This window comes from Falco naumanni, chromosome 5 (assembly GCF_017639655.2).
Source record: "Falco naumanni isolate bFalNau1 chromosome 5, bFalNau1.pat, whole genome shotgun sequence".
Lineage (NCBI taxonomy): Eukaryota > Metazoa > Chordata > Aves > Falconiformes > Falconidae > Falco > Falco naumanni.
The window spans coordinates 7,175,069-7,196,506 of record NC_054058.1 but is presented as its reverse complement, the minus strand read 5'-3'; the positions used below and the strand labels follow the sequence as shown (position 1 = coordinate 7,196,506).

At 42.5% G+C, this 21,438-nt stretch overlaps 1 protein-coding gene across 1 annotated transcript in view; it reads right to left on the bottom strand.

Annotated features, from left to right (window-relative positions):
* Positions 1-7,583: 7,583 nt before the first annotated feature.
* Positions 7,584-21,438, bottom strand: part of F5 (coagulation factor V) — a 39,456-nt gene continuing 25,601 nt past the window's right edge. The window contains 12 exon segments of the mRNA XM_040594972.1: positions 7,584-9,062; positions 9,832-10,014; positions 10,751-10,899; positions 11,056-11,200; positions 12,043-12,198; positions 13,535-13,629; positions 14,782-14,853; positions 15,302-15,418; positions 17,055-17,234; positions 18,311-18,521; positions 19,000-19,236; positions 20,320-20,485. Of these exon segments, the coding sequence (XP_040450906.1) occupies positions 8,874-9,062; positions 9,832-10,014; positions 10,751-10,899; positions 11,056-11,200; positions 12,043-12,198; positions 13,535-13,629; positions 14,782-14,853; positions 15,302-15,418; positions 17,055-17,234; positions 18,311-18,521; positions 19,000-19,236; positions 20,320-20,485 (1,900 nt within the window). The 3' untranslated portion in view covers positions 7,584-8,873.

Here is a 21,438-nt window from a genome sequence, read left to right as displayed (position 1 = left end):
CCAGTATTTTTTCCAAGAAGGAAGACATACGCTGTTGAAGTTATGGTTTCCTTACTTAAGCTTACCTGCTGCTCCCTTCCTTTCTCAACAAACACACACCTTTTTCAGTGGAAAAAAGGAGAAATAGGAAGCTTAAAAATAAAACTATAGGAATGGGGAAAAATTCCTACCCTTCAACTGTATTTTTTTTAATTCTAAAACCAAAATAACCTTATAATATATGTTAGCATTAAACAATGACTGGTTTAATCCCTAAGCTATGTGCTTGTTCATTTCTAGCTTCCCAGGTGGGTAATGTGAAGACTGTTTTGAAAATCACCACATTACACACAGGATGAAACCATTTTCCAGAGAAAATCATTCTCTTACCGGAAAGATTTGACCAATTTGAGTGATTGCTATTATTCTGAACACTTCCACGTAAATAATATTACATGAAAAGAATTATAAAATCTTTCAAGACCATAACAGTTAGTGCAAGTGTGACAGAGAGGTACCACCTGCACGTGTCATCCAACCCGACTAAGTGATAGTTGCAGCTTGGATGCACGGTGTGATGGCTGCCCTTTACAGACAGAACTCTGGCTTCTACATCTGAACAGTTCCCAGTGAGTAACATGTTTTATGCCACCACGTAGTTCATGCAGTAGTATTGGACATAACCCTTCTGTGCTGGGTTTTACTCAGAACTGCCTTCGGAGCTTATGAGTTTCCTCAAACAACCTCTTTATCAGAGGCCTCACCTTCATACAAAGGGTCGTTGTACACGAGAAGGCTGTCTTGCTGGCTGTGTTTTCCTGCTCCTCTCTTGCACAAGGGAAGCTTGAAACCTGTCTGTACTTACCCAGAACTCTTCAGATTTTCAGATCAATCTCAGAAATTGCTGCTGGCACTTTGGAAGAAAAGGATCACACCAAGCCCTTGTGGCTGGGGATGCTTGATTCAGCATGAGATCCAAGCAACTCATGTGAATGCATGTCAGTCTCAGAGTCAACAACCTTTTAAGGTCACAGCTTATCCACATGTGGTGGGTTGGTCATGGCTGAATGCCACGTGCCCACCAAGCCACTCTATCAGTCCCCTCCTCAACAGAATGGGGGGCAGAACAGATGGAAAAAAGCCTTGTGGGTCAATATTCAAGGCAGTTTAATGAAGCAATAGCAAAAGTTGTGTGCATGGAAGCAAAGGAAAACAGAAGATGTTATTCTCTACTTCCCATCAGCAGGCAATGGTCAGCCACTTCCCAGGAAGCAGGACTTTGGTACGCATAGCGGTTGCTCTGGAAGACAAATGTAAATAAAGAATGTCCCCGGCTCCTCCTCCTTTCTCTTAGCTTTTGTATCTGAGCAGATGTCAACTGGTAGGGAATATTCCATTGGGCACTTCGGGTCAGCTGTCCCGGCCAACTTGCCCCGCCAGCCCACTGGTGAGGGGGGTGGGGGGAGGTTGTAGATACAGCCTTGGTGCTGTGCGAGCGATGCTCAGCAGCAGCCAAAACACTGGGGTGTGATCACCACCTTTCTACTACCGATACAAGCACAGCGCTGTGAGGGCTGTGACGGGGCTCAGCCAAACCCAGTACACCACACCATAAACTCTGACTGGTTTCACCCACAAATGCACCAGAGGGGGGTATTGTTAGCCAGTTTTGGCCTGCAGTTTAATGTGGAGGAATTTATAAAATCTACGTGCAAGAAAAGTTCTTTTAAAGTCTTGCCAAGTCGTTTGGAGAAAAGTTTCTGCAAGTTAAAAACTTTCTGTGCTCTGCTGAAGCCGTTCTTCAGAATCATTTCTCAGTATGCAAGAGCACTAAGGCAGTACAAATATTTCAGAAACTCTCCAGAAGGAGGGAATAAAACAGATTTCTCTTTTGCTGAGCGTGGAAGAAACAAAGGCACGTCAATGTGAGAAAAGGCAGCAACTGACTGATTTCTTTGTTTTTATGGTTTTGGCCTTTGCAATTGATTTGGGGAAATAGACTCTATTAACTAGTATATATGTAGGAAAGAAACAGAAGCAGTGAGAACAAAGAAGCCAAATTATTTCTGAAACGAGGCTTGATTGGTTTAGAACAAAGCCTATAGATTGTAGCTATGTGTAAGAATGGAAGACTGGATACAGCCTTGAAGGTCTGTGTCTCCTAGTTCCCCTGCCCCGATCCTTTGACAATTTGGGGCTCTGAACAGGACACTTAGAAGTATTATGCAGCCACGTAGGGTTAATTTAGAAGCTTTGGCACTGATTATTTTATTTAGCTAGTATGCCTTCACTTCTGTTACTTCTTATTCTCCAAGGGCTTGTTGGTTCCAGACTTTAAAGATGTCACACACTGAGTAAGTATGAGCCCAGGTTCAAGATGACAGCCCCGTCCTGCAAGCACGGAGCATGTGTCTCCCTGGCATCACAACCAGTGGAACAAGGCAATTGCTCTGGAGGGAATACAGTGTTTTCCCATATCGGGACCTCACATAGCAAATTACTGTTTTTAAAAAAGCCTTAAGACAGACAACAGAATTGACTCAGCTTCTTGATCCCTTCCTCTTAATTCCCTTAAAATTCCTTCCCCTCATAAAAAATAAAGATGTATAAATTCTGCTAGGATATTCTTTGAATGGCACGACTTTTTTTTTTTGGAGCTATTCTGCAGCCATTCCTGTTTTCTGAGAGCAAGAAAACACTCAGGGGTACGTTGTAACTGTCTTTTAGAGAGGTGAAGGGAAGGTCGTTGACAGTCATTGTCATAAATACATTGCTATAATCTGATCAACTGTCCTTGCCCTGTGAGAAAAGGTCCCTTGCTAAAGGAATGCAACAGCTCTTCTCTGTAGCACGGACAGAGCGTATTTTCTGCTTCTCTTTTACTATACACAATTTGGAAGTCCAAGGTATTTTCATACTCTAGTTCGGGGGTCCTCAAACTTTTTAACCAGGGGGCCGGCGCGCGGATGCAGTGGCAGGCAGCCATCTGCGGCTGCTTGGTTCCCCCCCCAGCCCCGGCGGGGGGTGTGTGTGTGTGTGTGTGTGTGTTCTGTAAATACCCGGCGCCCAGACTGAGGACCCTGGGGGGCCGTTTGAGGACCCCTGCTCTAGTTCAACACAAATTCACCTTTTCCATTTTTGTCAGACTTCACTGTTTTCACCTAAAGTTCACCCCTTGACATCCACCCATTCCACCACATCCCCCCCACTGCTGCCTTCGTTACCTCTAGTTCCGTACATGCTAGATCTTGCGTTCCACAAGACTGGTAAACCAAGTATGTCCTGAAAGCTGTGCACTGGGGGAAAGAAAGCAGCACTGCGGTTTACTGGAACACAGCTGATACAGAAGTCAGTGTAAAATCCAAGCTATCTGCCTCCTGCAGGAGCCTTAGGACAAACAGCAGCCATCTCTCCAAAGCACAGGAGTTAGCAGGCGAGTCGCTACCAAAAGCCTCTGGCAGAGAACTTCCCTTACGTCCCGCACACCATGGCAGGCTCTGCACTTGGCACAATGCAGGCTGAAGCACATGGCTGTTGGAAATAAGGCATTTATGGCTGAATTTGTGGAATCCCTTGCCACAGGGTATCAGATTAACTCTCGGTCTAAGATGGATCACGTTGTACGGCATTACACATTTACATTACGGACATAGCAATTAAAAAATGTTTTGCAGTCAGCTACACGGGGAAAAAAATGGAAAAGTCACTTAAGTCTGCTACAAATGGGGACACTGGTGGACAAATTTTCGTGGGAAGTGCCAAAAGAGAGTACAACAGTGGTGTTACAAAGAAAAGCAAGCAGTGGATCAAGTAGACTTAGAAGAAACATACCCTATACTTTTATTAAATGTAGAAGCACATGGGCTGGTCTGAATTACTTGGTGCTTTTAGACATATCTAGGTCACAGTGGGCTTAACGAGTGTTGCTCCCATTAGGAATGGTGTTACCGATGTGCCCAGGAACCCTGAGAATGATCCCATGGCCTGTTTTGGAGAGTGCTGTACAAACATTCAAGAAGATGGAGTCCCTACCTGGAGGAGATTATTGTAATTAGAGCATGATGCAAGTACTGGGTGTAACAAACAAATGGAGAACGGGGCGCAGTAATGATAGGAAAGTGTAGGTGGATAAACTCGTTATGATGTACAGCTAGCACGAATAAACATAACAAAACAAAATGTAGGAGTGAGAGCAAGAAGAGGAATATTTAATGCTGATCAAGTGGAATGACTGACTCATATGAAACGGCAATAGGTCACCCCAGCACAGTGCTGCATCTCATTTCTATGGTGCTAAATAGTAACATATTAATAAACAGCCTTCCCGTATGTGGGCATGGGCACCGCCTTTACCTTCCTCCCTCAGGTACATGTCCAAAAAATCTTTTCCCATCCTGAAAGATACCTCATGAGCATCAGTGCTTGTGAAGTTGCAAGCCCTCTTTATCCTTCTTAGCACAGTCCTAACATTTTGATCAACCCACCGGTGTTCGTGGCCATTTCAGGGCGTGCTGGAGGGTGCATAAAAGGTTGGGTATTTGTCTGGAGTCTTGACCAGATTCCCACTTGATACTTTTTCTGCAGCGTTCCCCTGGCACTTCACACGGGCATACCTTTATCATGCACGCTCACTGACGGCTCTGAAGTGCCCCAACGCCCACATTCACCTTTGCATCTATGTCGATGCCCAGCTCAGGAGGTCTCTGAGAGAGCAAACACAGAAACACCATCTGCATTGACTTTAACCCATGGGTAATATTCAGCTTTATGTCTTCATTACGCTGTGCCAGTGGCATGGAGGGAACCTCCCAGTGTGCAAACGCCTGGAAATCTTGGTGAAGGCAAGCTGGCTCAGCTTCAGTCCAGCTACCCCTGCAGTACAGGTGTTACGGTCAGAATTACCAGCAGAAAAACTGACAAAAGCAGAGGTTACATCTACTCTACAAGCAAGAGGCGTGCTTGCTGACTCATATACGCCTGCCTGCATCAGCTTTAGACCCTACAGGGCAGCCTGTACAAACCTGTCTGAACGCTGGCCAAATACATCAGGGTCTGAAGAAAGTACGGTGGTGCTGCTGTCAGCAACAACTTCAGAGCTGCTCAGCTGTCTTTACTTCCACTTCCTTTCACCTCCCTTCCAGTTCAAGTGCAGACACAACCAGTTTCACAACTTCTGTGTGAAGGAGTACAGCTACCACCTCTGGAAAGCAAAAGGAAGCAGGTTTCTACTGAGTAAAGCATGAGACCATGCACCGCCGTCTGCACTGTCGTCATCTGCAGATGGTCAGCTTTGGGCACTCTGAGGCCTCCTGGAAGCTGGAACAAGCACTGGAGGGCAGCAACTCCGTTATAAGGAGGCTGAAGTGGTTAACTGTGGACCTTCGATCGAAAGGCCAGCTGAAAGCAGCCACCCGGGTTTCCGAGTGATGAAATTACTGGCCAGATGGGAATACTCTGAACCCTGGCACCACATTTCTCCCTCAGTCTGAAAAGATCTTGTGTTTGCCAGCTGCCACGCTGTGATATGCACCTTCATTCTTTAGTTTGAGAAAACTGCAGGATTTCTTTCTCTTCTTGTGTGTTACTTGCAAATAATTTCACTGTATGCAGGACTCCATGCCACAGCGTGTAAAAGGCTGTGCAAGACTGACTGATGTAACTTATGAATTTGCAAAAGCCTTGGCAGATTAAATCTAAGTTGGTTGCTTCATAAAATTGATAGTTCTTTGTTTTCCTGTCATCTGTGGGCTCACTCAACATCACTTACCCTTGGTTTGGCAGATCTGGTACAGGTGTGTTTTCACATCTTCCTTGCTGTGAACATGGACCAAGAATTTGCCCCCCCTCATTTGCATTTGGAAATACTTTCATGCACCTGCTCTGGCCGGGGTAGAGTTACTTTTCTTCGCAGCAGCCTGTGTAGCGCCATGCTTGTGACTAAAACCGGGCTGGTAACACACCGATGTTCGGGCTGTTGCTGAACAGTGTTTGCACAGCGTCAAGGCCTTTTCTTTTTCACACCCTGCCCCAGCAGCAAGCAGGCTGGGGGTGACCAGAGGCTGGGAGAGGACACAGGTGGGTCAGCAGACCCAAGGGATATCCCACACCATATGACACCATGTCCAGCGAGAAAAACTGGGGGAAAGGAGGAAAAGGAAGGAGGGGATGTTCAGTCATGGTGTTTGTCTTCCCAAGTAACTGGTGTGTCGAGGCCCTGCTTGCCAGGAAGTGGCTGAACACCTGCCTGCTGATGGGAAGCAGCAAATTAATTCCTTATTTTGCTTTGCTTACACATGTACCCTTGCTTCACTTATTAAACTGCTTTTGCATCAACCCACAAGTTGGGTTTTTTTTGCTTTTGCCCTTCCAGTCCTCCCCCCCACCTTGGGGGCGGGGGTTGAGTGACTGACTGACTGGGGGCCTGGCTGCCAGCTGGGGTCAACCCACCACAGTCCTTTTTGGTGTCCAGCGCACGGTAAGAGGACTTTGAGACAACATCATCTGATTGGAGCGCGGTAGGTAGAATTTATAGCTGTTAATTAGCAGGGTCCTGTGCTTGCTTGCTTTAATGTTTATTGGAATCTGGTGCTTGTTAGTCGCTACTTTGGACTTTCGCTGTTTATTGTAGCACTTATCATCTTACCAGGCTGTGCCAGGGAACATTTTGTTATCAGCAACAGGCAAAGGGCCCAGGCACTGCTGCTGCTCCTGTGCTGCTATACTGGATATACTGGAACATGTGTTACAGGGTTAATTTTCATCATAGCAGCCCACAGGGTGTTGCATTTTGGATTTTCGACTAAACCAGCGTTGACAATACACAAATGTTTTAGCTGTTACTGAAGAGCATTTGCACAGCATCAAGGTCTTTCTTTTTCCCCCTCTGTCCTGCCAGCGAGTAGGCTGGGGGTAGGTGAGAGGTTGGGGAGGGGACAGCCCTGGGACAGCTGACCCGAGCTAACTGAAGTCCTATCCATCAGCAAGTAGAAGCAAAATCTCCAACTTGTGAAACTGATGCAGGTGTATTGAGTCACGCTCCTGCAATCAGTTTTGCATTTGTCTATATATGTATGAGTCTGTGTGAAGTTAAAGAACTAATTATTTATTTAGAACCTTTAAGATCATGGCCTCCTAAAACATAAATGGTTTGGCACTTAAGCACACAAAATCCTGGTTCTGCTGAAGTTAGCAAGCATTAATTACCTGTTTTCTAGGGTAAAACCTGACTCTGAAATTTACATTTTCTTTTTTTAGTGAATATAGCTTGCATTGCTATTTCATGACTGTATCAAACAAAAATAAATTAAGCATCATTACAAAATATTAAGAAACTGATTTTCTAAGATGAAGCAATTGTTCATACAATTTCACCATTTGAAATTAATTCTAATTAATACTGAAAATTCCCATCAAGCTGTTCTTACTTGTGATACAAAATTTCACTGATTATTGCCAAAGAACTAATACTGTTGAGACAAATATACACAATAAAATGTTGATGATGTTTTTCATGCTACAATATTATCTTTTCCAATATTTTTCCAATATATTTTCCAATAAAAAGTAATAACAGTTTGTGACATAGTAAAAAAAGACAGAAAATATTTGTTTAGGTTTTATATTTTTTTTCCACTTCTGTTCTGTACCTTCATTTTGAAATGCATGGTCTGTAAGATACAAGAATTGAGAAACTACCGAAATAACTTGGATAACACCATACGAGGTTCAAAGATAAATTACTTTGAAAAACCCACTCTGCTGAACTGTACCTAGTGTGATAAGTGGAAGTTCTGTAATTAAAATATTTACAGGACGGAAGACAAAAACACTACTGAAAGCTTAGCTTAAAACTCTGCTGGAGTAATCTGTTCATGGACTGTGTATATATTTTCACTAGATGTAGTCATCCTGGGAAAAATCCATGTACGTTCCATGCACAAGAGTAGTTCCATTAGTGAAAACTTCGTTAGAGCTAAATGGTAAAGAAGATGCAGATGTTTCTATAACCCAGTTTCATCTAACCTTCTCTGCCACCACCACTGTGTATTCTCACTGAACAGCTACAGTTCTCAATGCCTTCCTGCTCGAGGGAGCTCCTCCTTCCCACGGTCTAAACGTCTGTACGGGACCGAGTGTCAGTTCTGGATTCTCACTTTGGTTCTGCCATTGCCGTTCCATGACCTGCCAGGTTATATCACCTCCCTTCTCATTTCTGGGAAAGAAAGATATTGCTGACTCCGCCTTCCCTTGCCAGGGCAGCGAAGATTAACTCTGTGGAACCCACAGCATTTCAGACGTGCTGGGTATGTAAGAACCCAGCCAATAACGCAAACCCACCTTCTCAGAGAAGGGGCTGCACACACCTCAGCGCTGGCATCGCTCTACACCTTGGTCACAGCGACGCACGGAGGCGAGGCCACCTCTACAATCATTTCTTACCCAGACATTGCTGGAATGCAGCACCACAGCTCCATATCTGCACCGGTTTTCCCTCTCGGCCCTACGTCTGGAGAACATCCACCTGCTGTAGCTTTCTATTCCCACCCCGTGCTGCAGAAGCATTACAAAATGGGGATAATCAGGGCTCAGGATTAAGGCCAGAGTCTCCATCCCTAGAGATTTAGAACTTAAAATTATGTAAAAAGACAGAATACTTGTTAGGATGAAGAAATGATAATACAAATCAGAAGGGACTGCTATTTCTTCCCAGAGAAGAGAAGCTGTTTTCTAAAGTGTGTATTTGTCGGAATGAAGCATCTGCCAGAGAAATCTCTCTCGGCTCTTGCTGGCAAACATTAAGGTCCTTTGAGGAAGCACATACGCAAGCTACTAAGTATGATTGTTTTAAGTTTTTTTTAAAAAAATTGTTGTTCTGCATGATGATTGCTGAAACGTTAAGAGCTCCCAGACTTGTCAGTCCTCTTCACAGCAAGACCCTCACCAAAATCACAGCCATAGAGTTCTACCCGAAGGCCAATACCATGATACCATGTTCTTGGAACGATGCGGATAAACCTGGACAGAATGGGTGGGTTAAAAAAATGCTTGACGTGCCCGTTGCTGTTTTCATTACCCGAGAAAACCTGCAAATACACAATCACACAATTAGTTAAAAGGCAGCGCTTAAACCCCCACCCCATGTTTTCTTTTTTAAATGGTTCCAAGCTGTTGCATTACCCATCCAGGGTAGATGGACTGTCACTTCCAATTTTAGGCAGGACCACATCCAGTCTCTTTCTAAAATGCTGGGTCAAAGGTAGTTCAGGCCAGCAATACCTGAGTCTGAATGAATTGAACAGCCTCTGTTTCCATCCACACCACAAAATTTGTCTTTCTAATCTGGATGGACTAAAAAACCCAAACTTCCCTTATTTTACTTCTGCTAAAAGCCCTTGTGGGTTAGGTTGGTGTAAGGTGATATGGGAACAATGTGAAGTATTGTGTCTGCTCTGTGGGCATCTGGAGTTTTCCAGCTCCGTGACAGCAGAACTGCTCGCTAACATTAGTTTCACTTATAAAATCAAGGCAGAAATGAAAAAGCTGAAAAGAGGCCCTGGCAAGCCCATTGTTCATTCAAATTAAACGTCCTCCTTTACAAATAACATCAGCTCCTTTTATCACAATGTTGACTGCATTCTCTACGGATTTGGCATTCTTTCCTTCTATTAATGTTAATTACTATGACCAAAATCAGATGGATATTAGGACGTTACCTGTAGTAACCCCAGCTCCCTAGTATTTTGAAGTCCTGTGAGGACCCCTCTGTGGCTGGGTATTCTGCCCTCATGCCTTGACTGTGCTCAGCGTCTAAAACCAAGCAACGAACACGACTGCCTGAGCCGAGGGTGATACCTTTGCCACGGAGCTTGAACCATCCATATAGGACCTCCACTCTGAGCCTTGGTCGCTGTATAGGATAACATAGGTTTTCACAAAGTTTTCAGCAGATATGGACTTGACTCCCTGGGTAGCGATAGCAGTTATCTTCTTAACTGTGAGGAGATCAATTTGCAGCCACTGTTCCTTGTTGTTGAGCTACAATTGATAAAAAAAGTTGTCTATTAGCAAACATATGCCTGTCTATATTTGCTTAAGTGAAAAATCCTGTTTAGAGACAGTTAAAACTGCATCAAAGCTGTATCAGAGAAGCGCAGAAGAGCAAAGCTGAGGCAAAAGTCACAAGTGTTCTTGGTGGTCCATACAATTAACTTCTTCACTGCAGGTGGTGTATTTGGTGCCTTAAGATGTCCACATTAATTTTCAATACATAAAAAACAACACAGATTCATCTCCAGTATTAAAATATAATACATAATACTAATACCAAATGCTCATACAAACCAGGAGCACACCTCAAGGTGCTCTGTAAAGAAATGCACCTCCATTTTGAAGACACAGAAGCTCACATTCCTTGCTCTGGGTCATCCACCCCCAGACCCATTAAGCTGTACCGCCTATAAGCCAGCCCAGGATGGGTTTCTTTAACCCCTTTGAGACAAATATTCAAGTCGTATTCACCTCCTGAAATTAAAAGGAATGCCTCTGCAGGGAAGTGCTGCAGGCTCTGGCCCAGAGGACACCACCCATCTCAAAACACGATTTCATTGCTGTTGCCAGAAGTTCAATAAGTTTCCTACTGGGGGCTTCTTCCCAAAGGATGGCTGTGAAGTAACCTTAGCTACACCTGGCGCTGAACACAGCGTACAGGGAGTGCACGAGCACACAGGCAGCACAGATTTATTAACTGTTGTCCCTGGTTTTCACTTGTTACCTTGGCTCGCCAAGCATTCACCTTCCCTTTCTGACTGAGACGAGCAAGCGAAGCGTCCCACGTGTTAAACCAAGATGTCTTAACAGACGAGGCTGTTATCTGGGTATTCTTGATCTCTCCATTTTCCATTCCAAGTGGCAAAGAGCAGCCTGTTAAGAGAAGTGCCATGTTATCTCCAGTTCATCCAAGTAGCCACAGCCTAAACAACATGCTGGAATTGAGAACACCCGCAATTTTAGCTTCATTTAACATATTAGGTAAAAAATTTGCCAGAAAGGAAGCACCAGCACGTGACCCATTCTTACCATCTACTTCACACCCCAGAAGCTCCATGCGAAGAGTAGGTCTGTTGTAGGCCTCGGTTGGGTACACTCTGATGTACCTAGCAATAATAGGGGGATCAATGATGTTCTCTTTTACTCCATAGGCATTGGAATTACCTTCAAAAATCTATTAAAAGAAAAAAATATCCACATATAGTTAATGAAATTCAAACACAAGCTTGCATGCTGAAAGCCTGCTCTGTTACAAAAGTAGTCTTTTTTACACCATTAGCCCCAGCCGCGGTGATGAAACACCCCACACTGCAGAGCAACTTGAAATATTTCACGGTCCCATCTTAGCATATTTGGAAGCGCCTGAAGGCCTCAATCCAAATAAGCAACCCCTCTGTACACGCTGCATAAGCCTGTAAGAAGACACTAGTAAAGAGGCAAAAGGACAGGTAAGAGACACCAGGTTTTCGGTTTGGGAGTTGTACCACAGAAACCTCAGGGTAAACTGAAGCTGTAAGAGGCAGGGCTGGAGCAGCTGGGCGTCGAATGAACCTTTTTCAGGGTACAACCACGCTTACTACACAGGCCTTCTGCAAGCAATTCAGGCAGTTTTAACTTTCAATTGTTGTGACAGCAGAAAAGGAAGGACAGGAGGGAGGACCTAATCCCAAACAAGGTAAGATCCAAGTTTTAGTTCTCCTTCCTGCTTGCTTCAAAAAGGGTGACATGGTCTTAGGAAATAATAGCAGGGAGAGATGCTCGTGAGAAAGCCATACTCTATACAGTCAAGGTCACAGGACCAATCTAAACTCCAGTCTAGGAGATTTCTCACCTTAAAATCCCTCTACTGGTCTGAATTTTATTGTATTGGTAAACACCCTTTGGGGTGTCAAGCGGTATTATTAGGTCTCTGAAGGCCATAATTTTTTCTGCTATCTCTTAACATAAAACTGTCACCTCCCTGCATCACCCAGTGACACTGCCTAGGTTGCTGCAACCCCTATGGCACGTACAGACCTTTTGTGCTGATGAGCTGTCTCCTCTGAAGGTGTTCCACTTTCGTTTGTCTTTGCTGTAGACAATAAAGTACTTCTGGACGTACAAGGACTTTAAAAACTGCTTGGCTCCCTGCGTCTGTATCCCAGTTAACAGAACTTGTCTTTGAAAGTCCACCTAGGAACAGCAAACAGTGTTTATAGAGCCAACAATGCACAGCAAAATCAATTTCATTCTTTAGCATCTACACAATAGCTTTAAGCCCTGCCTTCTGACACTAACACTCTCCAGAGAAAAAACAACCAGGTGCCGGAGGCCAAATTACTGTGTCTCGCTCTCCTTTCACCTGTGTATTTGTGTGTGCGTTTAACTTCAGAGGCCACTTTACAGTGTTCAGCGTTCAGCACAGCGCCACAAAGACACCTCAAAAATACCTGTGTCCCCACGGCAGGCAGAACTCCACTACCCCGTCTCACAAGTAGGCAAAAGGAGTGTGGAGAAATTAAAGGCTCACATTTTCATAATCTGCCTCTAGTTTGGGACACCCAGGCTGAGAAAAGGCATACGACATTCTGAAGAAAAGCCACCATTCCTGCTAATATCCTACCCAAGCCCCTAGCACATAAAAACAAATCGGCAAGATATTCCTATCGGCAGCGAAACTCATTCTTCAGGATGCGTACTCCACGTCTCTGCATACTTTACTGCAGCAACCTCAGCTTCTCACTGCCATGCCCCCTTATCAAATTCTTCTTCCTCCCAACATTATTTCCAGTTCCACATCAGATCTCCCAACCTTCTCCCCCTACTTCACCTCCACTAACTTGCTAGCAAGTGTTAGCGAGCCAAACAAAACACCTACCTGTTGAACTTAAACTGCAACACTAATTTGAGAATTTCTTTTCTCCTAACTGCCTATTTTAATGAAATTTGTAAAAAAATCAACTATCCTCCCTAAGTCTGGGTGCAAATTGGCTCTCTGGTGCAACAGTGATTGGGATGGAAGAAAAAGATGGAAGAAATTAGGTGATTGAATGATATAGTGCTTGCAGCCATAATTACAAGCTTGGTTTCCCTGTTAAGCCACACTGTGCTGTGTCAAGTTGGACACAGAAGCATCCAAACCAACCAAAACCCCCCCCAAAACTATCTGAAGCAATGCTTGACAGTGTTACGCTTTAAATGATCACCCAACACATACATATAAGTATGTATTGTTGGGTAGATGTCGGGGGGTGGGGGGAAGTAGTAGAAATAATGAAAAAAAAAAAAAAGAAAAAAAAATCCTTTTGCCTACAAAACGGTTCTATCTAAATTGTGAGGGTAACTGTCCAGTCAATGGGCTGCTCCAGGGGAGGTGGAAAGTTTGCGTCACCACAATCAAACTTGCTACATCTTTTCAGTTTTCCCCATCAGTCTTCTCAGCGAGAACAAGAGTAGCTTGATGTTCTAAAACAAACCATATGAAAAGCACAACTCAATGATGGTCAAGCACGTGTTGTACCAACTATACCTGGATCCAAGGGAATCCTTCTGTTTTCACTGTAGTGCTCCAAGCGTTGTATGTTCCAGAATTGTGTAATCGGGCTAACTTAGGTTCCCAATAATCTAGATAGAAAATATGAATAAAGCAAGAATTTAAGATGAGATACTGGGAGGAAAAAAAAAAAAAAAAAAAAAAAAAAAAAAAAACAGAACAAAAAAAAAAAGCGAACAAAAAAAAAAAAAAAAGAGGGCTGTAACTTGTTAGTGATGCTGAATGCTTCAGTTCTTTTCTGGCCTGTCTTGGGGGAAAAAAACCCACCAAGAGACTCTAAAATCCATAATCAGACTCTAAAATCCATAATCTAGTATAATTTGGACATGGTCAGCAACTGAAAGTCAGCTGTTACCCTGCAAAGTATTGTAGTTGGCAGGATGACTTTAAAAATAATGGCCTTTTATGTAATGCACTGTCTGCTGCTTTGGAACCAGGGTTTAGAGTTTGCTAAACAAGCTTTGGATGCCAGCAGGATGAGACACAGAATGTGCTTACATTCATGGAAGAGAGCTCCTTTCTGCAAAATGTTAACAACTGATATGGAACATATATGACAAGACAGCTTTCAAGCCTTCGTAACACTGCGGCAAGGAATGGAGAAAGAAAATTAAATCCACAGAAAAATCAGTTTTCCAAAATAAATAATTTGTTATTTCAAGGGAGAGGATGTGTATGCTTGCACATATGTGTAACCTATATGCCTTGGCTTGCCACTGCCCATGTAATATTCTATCACTTTCTCTACCAAATGATCCTACTTTTATACCAGGAATAAACTTGGTAAATTAAAGACTCTGTCACTGCTCTGGACGCCAGATTCCCAAATCTCTCATAACACATCTATTTGGTCCTTTCACATCTCATACCACATGCAAATCTCAAAAGCTTTTTGAACACTTTGGTGTTCATTTTCAAGCAGGGAACCCAAAGGACAAAAAGATAAAGCTGGATCTGTTCCAGTTCATCCAGTAGGCCATCCAGGGGACTTCCCGACTCTCAGGCTTGTGATACTGACAGCAGACCTGTGACCTTGTTAAAATACAATGATGAGGGCCTACCTAATACAGCTTGCAAAAACGTTGGAGAGCTTCTTAGCCTGACAGTTGACTCACTGCTGAGCTGATCTTGTAAGATGTATCATGAGATGACAAAAGAATATGGAACTGGAACACTTTGTTGGGGATATTCAGGAGCATGGACCTTTTCAAGTATTAACTTACCTACGTGATCTGAAGCGGTGATTTGTGAGTCGAGTATAACTCCACTTGCTAGACCCATTGGAATTCTGCACTCTAAAGAGAGCACAGTAAGTTGGTTGTTAAAGAAAAGGAGTGCTAATCCAATATATATTCTGGTGGAATCTTCTAAGACAACATCACTCAGAAGAATTCTTAGTAATACCGTGACATCAACTTCTCGGAGAAGGCCAAGTTAATCTCTGCAATTCCTCTCAACAAATTAATCCACTGATCACAGTGAGGAAACCTCAAATTCAAAGCTAGTACACTAAAGGAATAAAGACAGTATTCTAAATAATTCAAAGCTAGTATGCTAGAGGCTAAACATCTTTTGTTCTAGAAAAAAATTACAGTAACTACTCCACCCCCTCCTTGAATGCACAGAAAATCTGCTTTGGTTTTTTGCAGAACAATCTCCCAAATTTTTCTTTAGTGATCCTGAAAGGGTAGAGATGACTTTATAGCTTGACTCCCCCAGCCAAAAAACACCTTTGTTCAGTACCTTTCTCTATAACCAGATAAGATGCCTGCATTCCTGCTTGCTGATATTCCCCCACTTCAGTGTCTAAAAGCCACCAGCCAGGTCTCTGTGGTTTCATTTCAATTGTTCTAAACGAGCCTTGAAAAAAATGGAAGAGAAATGTATCAGAAACATGAGCATGAATGATAAGGTTGATGTTAGTGAGGCTGGAGGCTAAACCAAAGATCATCCTATGCCTTAATCCAGAAAAAATAAATAACCTGCCACATGTTACAGAGAGAGCATCATCTCAATCATTTTTTTTCCTAGTAAGGAAGTTCCAGCTGGAGACTGAGATTGGAATTACGTGACCAGATCAAAACCTAACCTTCACTGCTGGTGCAAAGTACAAAACCCTGGATGCATGTCTGTAACAACAGATGTATACACATTAAGTACAGTGCTGAGCCGTGTAATGAACGGTGTTTGAACAGTGCTACTAAGTTTATTACATAATGTAAGGATGTTAATTCTGTGGTGCTGATTATAGTTCTTACTCCTGCTGCCCCGGTGTTTTGTTAAGTAACATAAAGAAGCCAAAAGTGGTGTGTGAGAATGTACGGGCCCTTCCTCTCACTTTCCGTGTGCGCCAGGAGTGCCCAGGATTGAGCAGGAAGCAGATATGGTTGAGGCTGTTTGCTGCACTTTTTAGAAAGCACAGTACATACCTTCATTGCTTTTCTTATATTCCTAGTTAGTACAGACATGAAAATTCTGGTTCCCATTTAAACAAAAACATAATAGATGTTACAGTGAAAAACATCGCCTTAAAAAGCTTAGTGAATAAATGTTCATTAAAATAAACTCCTATCATTCTAAGCCAATCCCATTATTTTGATCTCCTTGTTGCCTATTCTGCTGGTTTTTATTTTATTTTTTTAAACACCTGTGGCTAGCAATACAGGCTTTGTAAGTGCTGTTATTGGACACGTTCACTGCTGACAGTGATGGGCAAAGGAGTATATCCTGTGGCCTAATGAATGCTTTTAACCTATTTCCTTCCTCCCTGGACATAAGAATTCTCCTAGGGCTCACATTGGTTATTCCTCTTCTATACTGCACTCATCTTGACATTACAAAATAAACCCCCACCACACTGAGCCAAATACCAATAGTATTTCGCAGCAGCTGTCAGTGAGACTGCAGTGGTACTGCAGCCTGGGGACACAGCAACAGGACTGCTGCGCTCTTGTACATCCGTCATTTCACAAGGAATTGGTGGCTGACACTATCCTACTGACTTCCCTTTTCCAGTACTCTGACCTTTACTGCCGGACACCTTCCAAAGCCAAGCCCAGCACGATGACCTCCTCTGCAGATAGGAAAAGAGAGATGCAATAAAGGAGAGAAACTTGCTCCTGCTCACGTATTCTTTGAGTGCCAAGGAAAGTGGAAAACAGAAGGCAGTGCTACAGAACCATACTGCTACTCATTTTCCATATATATCCCTTCTCATCGGAGGGGAAGACAATTGTCCAAGCATTTAAGTTTTGTCTATAACTACTCATATTTCCAGTTTTAAAAGACAGCCATGACACCTTTATTTCCCCCCTCCCACAGCACCGAGGGAGGTTCAAAGTGATGATTTTCCTTCTGACCATCATAGCCAAATGAACTCTAAGTGCTCTCAAACTTTTTCTTACTGTGCTCAAAACCAACTTGTGTTCACCTTTACATTGGTTCAATGGCAACAGACTGCAACGGTCACCCCTCAGAACTTTGCTCTGATACGTACCTGGAAGGAGTGTGTATGTACCAAGCTGGTGCTTTGGCTCTCCTTGTTCTGTGAAGGTCTGTCCATGAAAATGAACAACATGAATGTCTTTCGGTCCACCCATATTCAGCAAATGCCATCGGACCAGTTCACCTTCATACATCCTCAAGCCTTGCAAATTGTAGGTAATCCCATTAATGGCTGAAAAAAAAATTACTGTGAGGAAAACCACTCACAAAGCTGGTCTTTTAAATTGCTAGAATGCAATTACTAAAATGAGTAAAACTTTTACTGAAGGGACGCATTTGGGAAAAACACCACTTTTTCCAATTCTGAGTGCTACACATTTTATGGTCTATGTACATCAATTCAGAAAACCCAGGGACCTCACCAGAGAATCTGAGCAGTTCGCTTGCAACACGTGGCAGCCAGGAAATCAAGAAGATGTAAGAAATAAAACGCCAGATGGGAACATGAAGCCCAAAAGAAAGGACAGCTATCCGAAACGTGCTCTGCAGCGTACATTTCCACAGCTGTTTAGTCACAACTGAATATTCAATTAATAACTGATTCAATAGATGACATTTTCAAAAGGCAGATTCCACTTCTCAACATGCCTTTTTCAAACATGATCACTTAGAGCACACAAGCATCATCTTTGCAGAGACAGAAACACAGAGTTTCCTTACTGACCATTATTTCAAAGAGAACAAAGGGCGACCTTTGAACAGGCAGCCACTTACTTCACCGTACGTGACTAAAACCTCTGTATCCACAGAGAGGTCTATGAAGGGCTGTGCTACAGCTGCTTCGAATTCCTCAGTAGAACTAGTTGATTTATCAAATTATTACAATATTTTAAAATTTCAAAAACTTTCCAGGGTATTAACTTCTTACTGAAAAGAGTTTGGTTTTTTGTGTTTGGTGGTGTGTTGTTTTTTTTTTTTTTTTTTTTAATGTGGGGCATAGATATATGTAAGTGTGAGAGACAAGTTTTCTGTTGAAAATTTCAGCTTAATATGTCCTTTCTTCATTTTAATAACTAATTTCTAGTCAATGCTAATCTTTACATATAAAACTATGACTATTATGGGAAGGGGAGATGGCAGGGGAGGAGCAGAGGGAGGGAGACAGAAAGAAAAGGAAAAGAAAAACTGTTTACATAATTAGCGTGTAGGATTTATGGATGTTCAAAGGCACTGTGAGCTGAGATACCTCCTCAAACACCTTTCCCTTTACCCCAATAAACTGAATATTTGGTAAAATGAATTAAGTACCATAGAATTTGTGGCACTGCTGCATTTCCTGGGCCTTCTCAGTACAAGGTCTTCTAGAACGTTTGTCAAAGTACCAGCTTTTCTCTTCATCAAAGACCATAAAAAGCAAGAAAAAGTCTCGGGTGGCTGTGCTGCCATTGTTTGACTTGCTGAAGGTTCCTTTCTGACATATCAGTATTGGCCCAATCAAACCAGAGTGAATATCTTTCTCCTAGGAGGTAATAAACTCATATTAGATGTAAAAGTGGATTTTCCAAAATACACCAAAACCCCATAGCATTCTGTAGAAATGCTTCAGGTCCTAAAAATTTAAAAGCAGATGCCAGAATTGCTGTTGCCTTATACCTTTACTTTCCCCTGCTCAGGCTACCAAAGGGTTCCCCCAGTTTGAATTCTTCAACATCTTATTAAATGTCAGATGGGAACATCAGGCCCAAAAGACAGGATCACTATCCAAAACATGGCCTGCAGCGTACATTTCTACAGCCACAGAATAACATCATTTGGAGATATTAAAAACCCAACTGGATACGGTCCTGGACAACCTACTCTAGTTGACCCTGCCTGAGTGGTGGTGGTGGTGGTGGTGCCAGATTAGGTGATTGCTAGTGATCCCTTCCAAAGTAAATGTTTCTGTGATTCTGTAATCAACCCCAGCAACACTACCACTTCCACTGTGATTTTCTTACCAGGTTTAAATCAGAGTAGTAGATCCAGGACCGACAAGTTGCTCCTGACTGCACAGGTCCTGATCGCCTATTTGCATACCACACGTAAATATAGCTGTTATTTGGCTGAACCTCATCATCTTCCTTAAACCAAGCAGTAGATTCATCATCATAAATGCTTCCCTCAGAGGACTTTTCATAGAAGAGTCCATGAGCATGGAGGGAATATGGTCTGGATGCCAGATTCTTAAAATGAACCTAAAAAAAAAATATATATATATATATAAAAGTAGATTCTATTCAGCACATTCAGGCCTAAACCAAAATCCCAACACAATACATTCCCGTGACCTCAAACCAGGGTCAAGATTTGCATGTGATTATAGGTTATGTTGTGCATGGTAAAGCTGCAGGGATAGCTTTTGGTATCTCCATGCAGTCACCCTCTTTGATGCAGGTAGTTAATTAAGAAGTAGAAAGCATGAGCCTAACTCCCTGTCTTCCACTGAAACTGGGTTCCTAGGAATTGTACTGCTGCCCTTCACACCTGGATATGCTTAGTTACAGCAGGCAGGGAACTGGGGAGTTTCTGCCTCATGCTTTGCTGCAGTTGCACTGAAGGAAGGCACAAACCCGTACAACTAGACCTCTGTATGTACCACTCTTACTGAAATCAGTGCTTTTCACTTATCCCAGAGAAGTATGTAGGTAGGGAGATGATCTATTTACCTCTCATTAGGGAATGACACTCACTCCCAAGCTAAAACAGCCGCTTTCTTTTACTCATGTTTTTAAATGTAGCTCAGTGTGTTCCTGTTGTGCACTACTCCCAGTGAAATAAGCAGAAAGCAGTGAGATCTGCAAGTGAGATCTACTCTTCCCATCTAATTCCACCCCTGTGTGTTGGAGACTGGATGAAGAAGGATGAGAGAAGAGAAACTCTACAGCAATGTGCTTCCTAATGCAAATATACCACTGTATTGCCAGGGATACAGTTCCTCTCCATCCTTGTTTGTATTAGAACTGACCAACCCATTAAAGCAAAAGTTTTCAGAGAAAAAACCCCCACACTTTTTGGACATATATATATACATTCATCTTGAATACAAATTTACTAATTTGTTTTAAAAAAAATAAGATGCTCTCTTTACATATATAAAGTGGTATTTTCAGTGCAATCTGGGTTTTAAAAAAAACAGTAGTTTTTTTTAAAAAGTTAAACTTAAATCTCATTTTACATTAGATTGATATGTCAGTATTTAATATTGGGACCCATTCTATGTCCCACTAAGATCACCATAAGAACCCTACCCTGTACACATATTCAAAACATGGACCTACCAGAATAACATCGTCCACTTCAGCTCGGATAACTGGCCCCAGGATGCCAAGGTGTTCTTTATATTCATCTTCATCCTGAAGAGTCGTAAAGGTACTATCTGTATAGCTTTGGAAGATCACCTTATACGTGGTGCCATCTTTACAGGTTTTGTCATTCATCGTTGTACTGAAAGGAAATCCTCAATTAAAAACCCACACACTGAATCAGAAATAACAGCTTTGATGAAATCCGAGAACTCATATGGCAGGAGCATTTTAAAATATAAAGAATAAACCACCAATAAATGTCAGATGATTCTGAAAATCATGCCTTGCAATGTTTAAGCAATTCTAGTTCTACAGTTGTACATGAGATCCTTCAAAGATTTGGTCAGCTTTCACTGGAAAATTCCAACTAATCTCTGGAAACCCACCTGAGATCTATTTTCCTTCTTTAGCATTAAACTTAATAATCTGAATCGGAGCTTAGCTCAGAGCGTAATAAAGTATAGGTGGTGGGCTCACTATCTCACAGTTGTACCTTCTCTGGAAAGCCAACAGAAACACATTTTACATTTGATTATATCTGCATTTTGCAACACAGAGCTGGTAAGAAAAAAAACAACCACCAACTTTCAGGCATTTGCACCATTCTTCAGATCTTAAATAGAAGCACCAAAATGCTATTATTCTGATAAAACGTATTATCATTTCCTATAAACCTTGCCTTGTTGTCAAGTCTACAAAAAGCAGAAACTGAACCAAAGTCATCTGGTAGGAAGAAAGGGTGGTTTTCGGCTCTTCAACACACTGACACAGTATGTGTCACGGGCTCTTACTTTCACTGGAACTATCCACCTCCCACCAGCTGAGGATAAACCTCACTGGGGAGATCTGTACAGAGTTCTGAGCACTGGGATTCCTTTATTTTGCAAGTGTGCATAGAAACTGTCTGTGGCTTCTGCTGTTTTTGCAAAAAGTGCCATTTACATAGCACAGATGAGGCAGGAGTAAAGAATGCTGAAAAGGTGGAGGGAAAAATATCAATCAAATAAAATAGAAATTAAATTTGAGAAATAATATATGTTTGGAGCTGAATTTTGTATAATGAAAACCTTCTTGGCTCCTATTTTTGCTGCT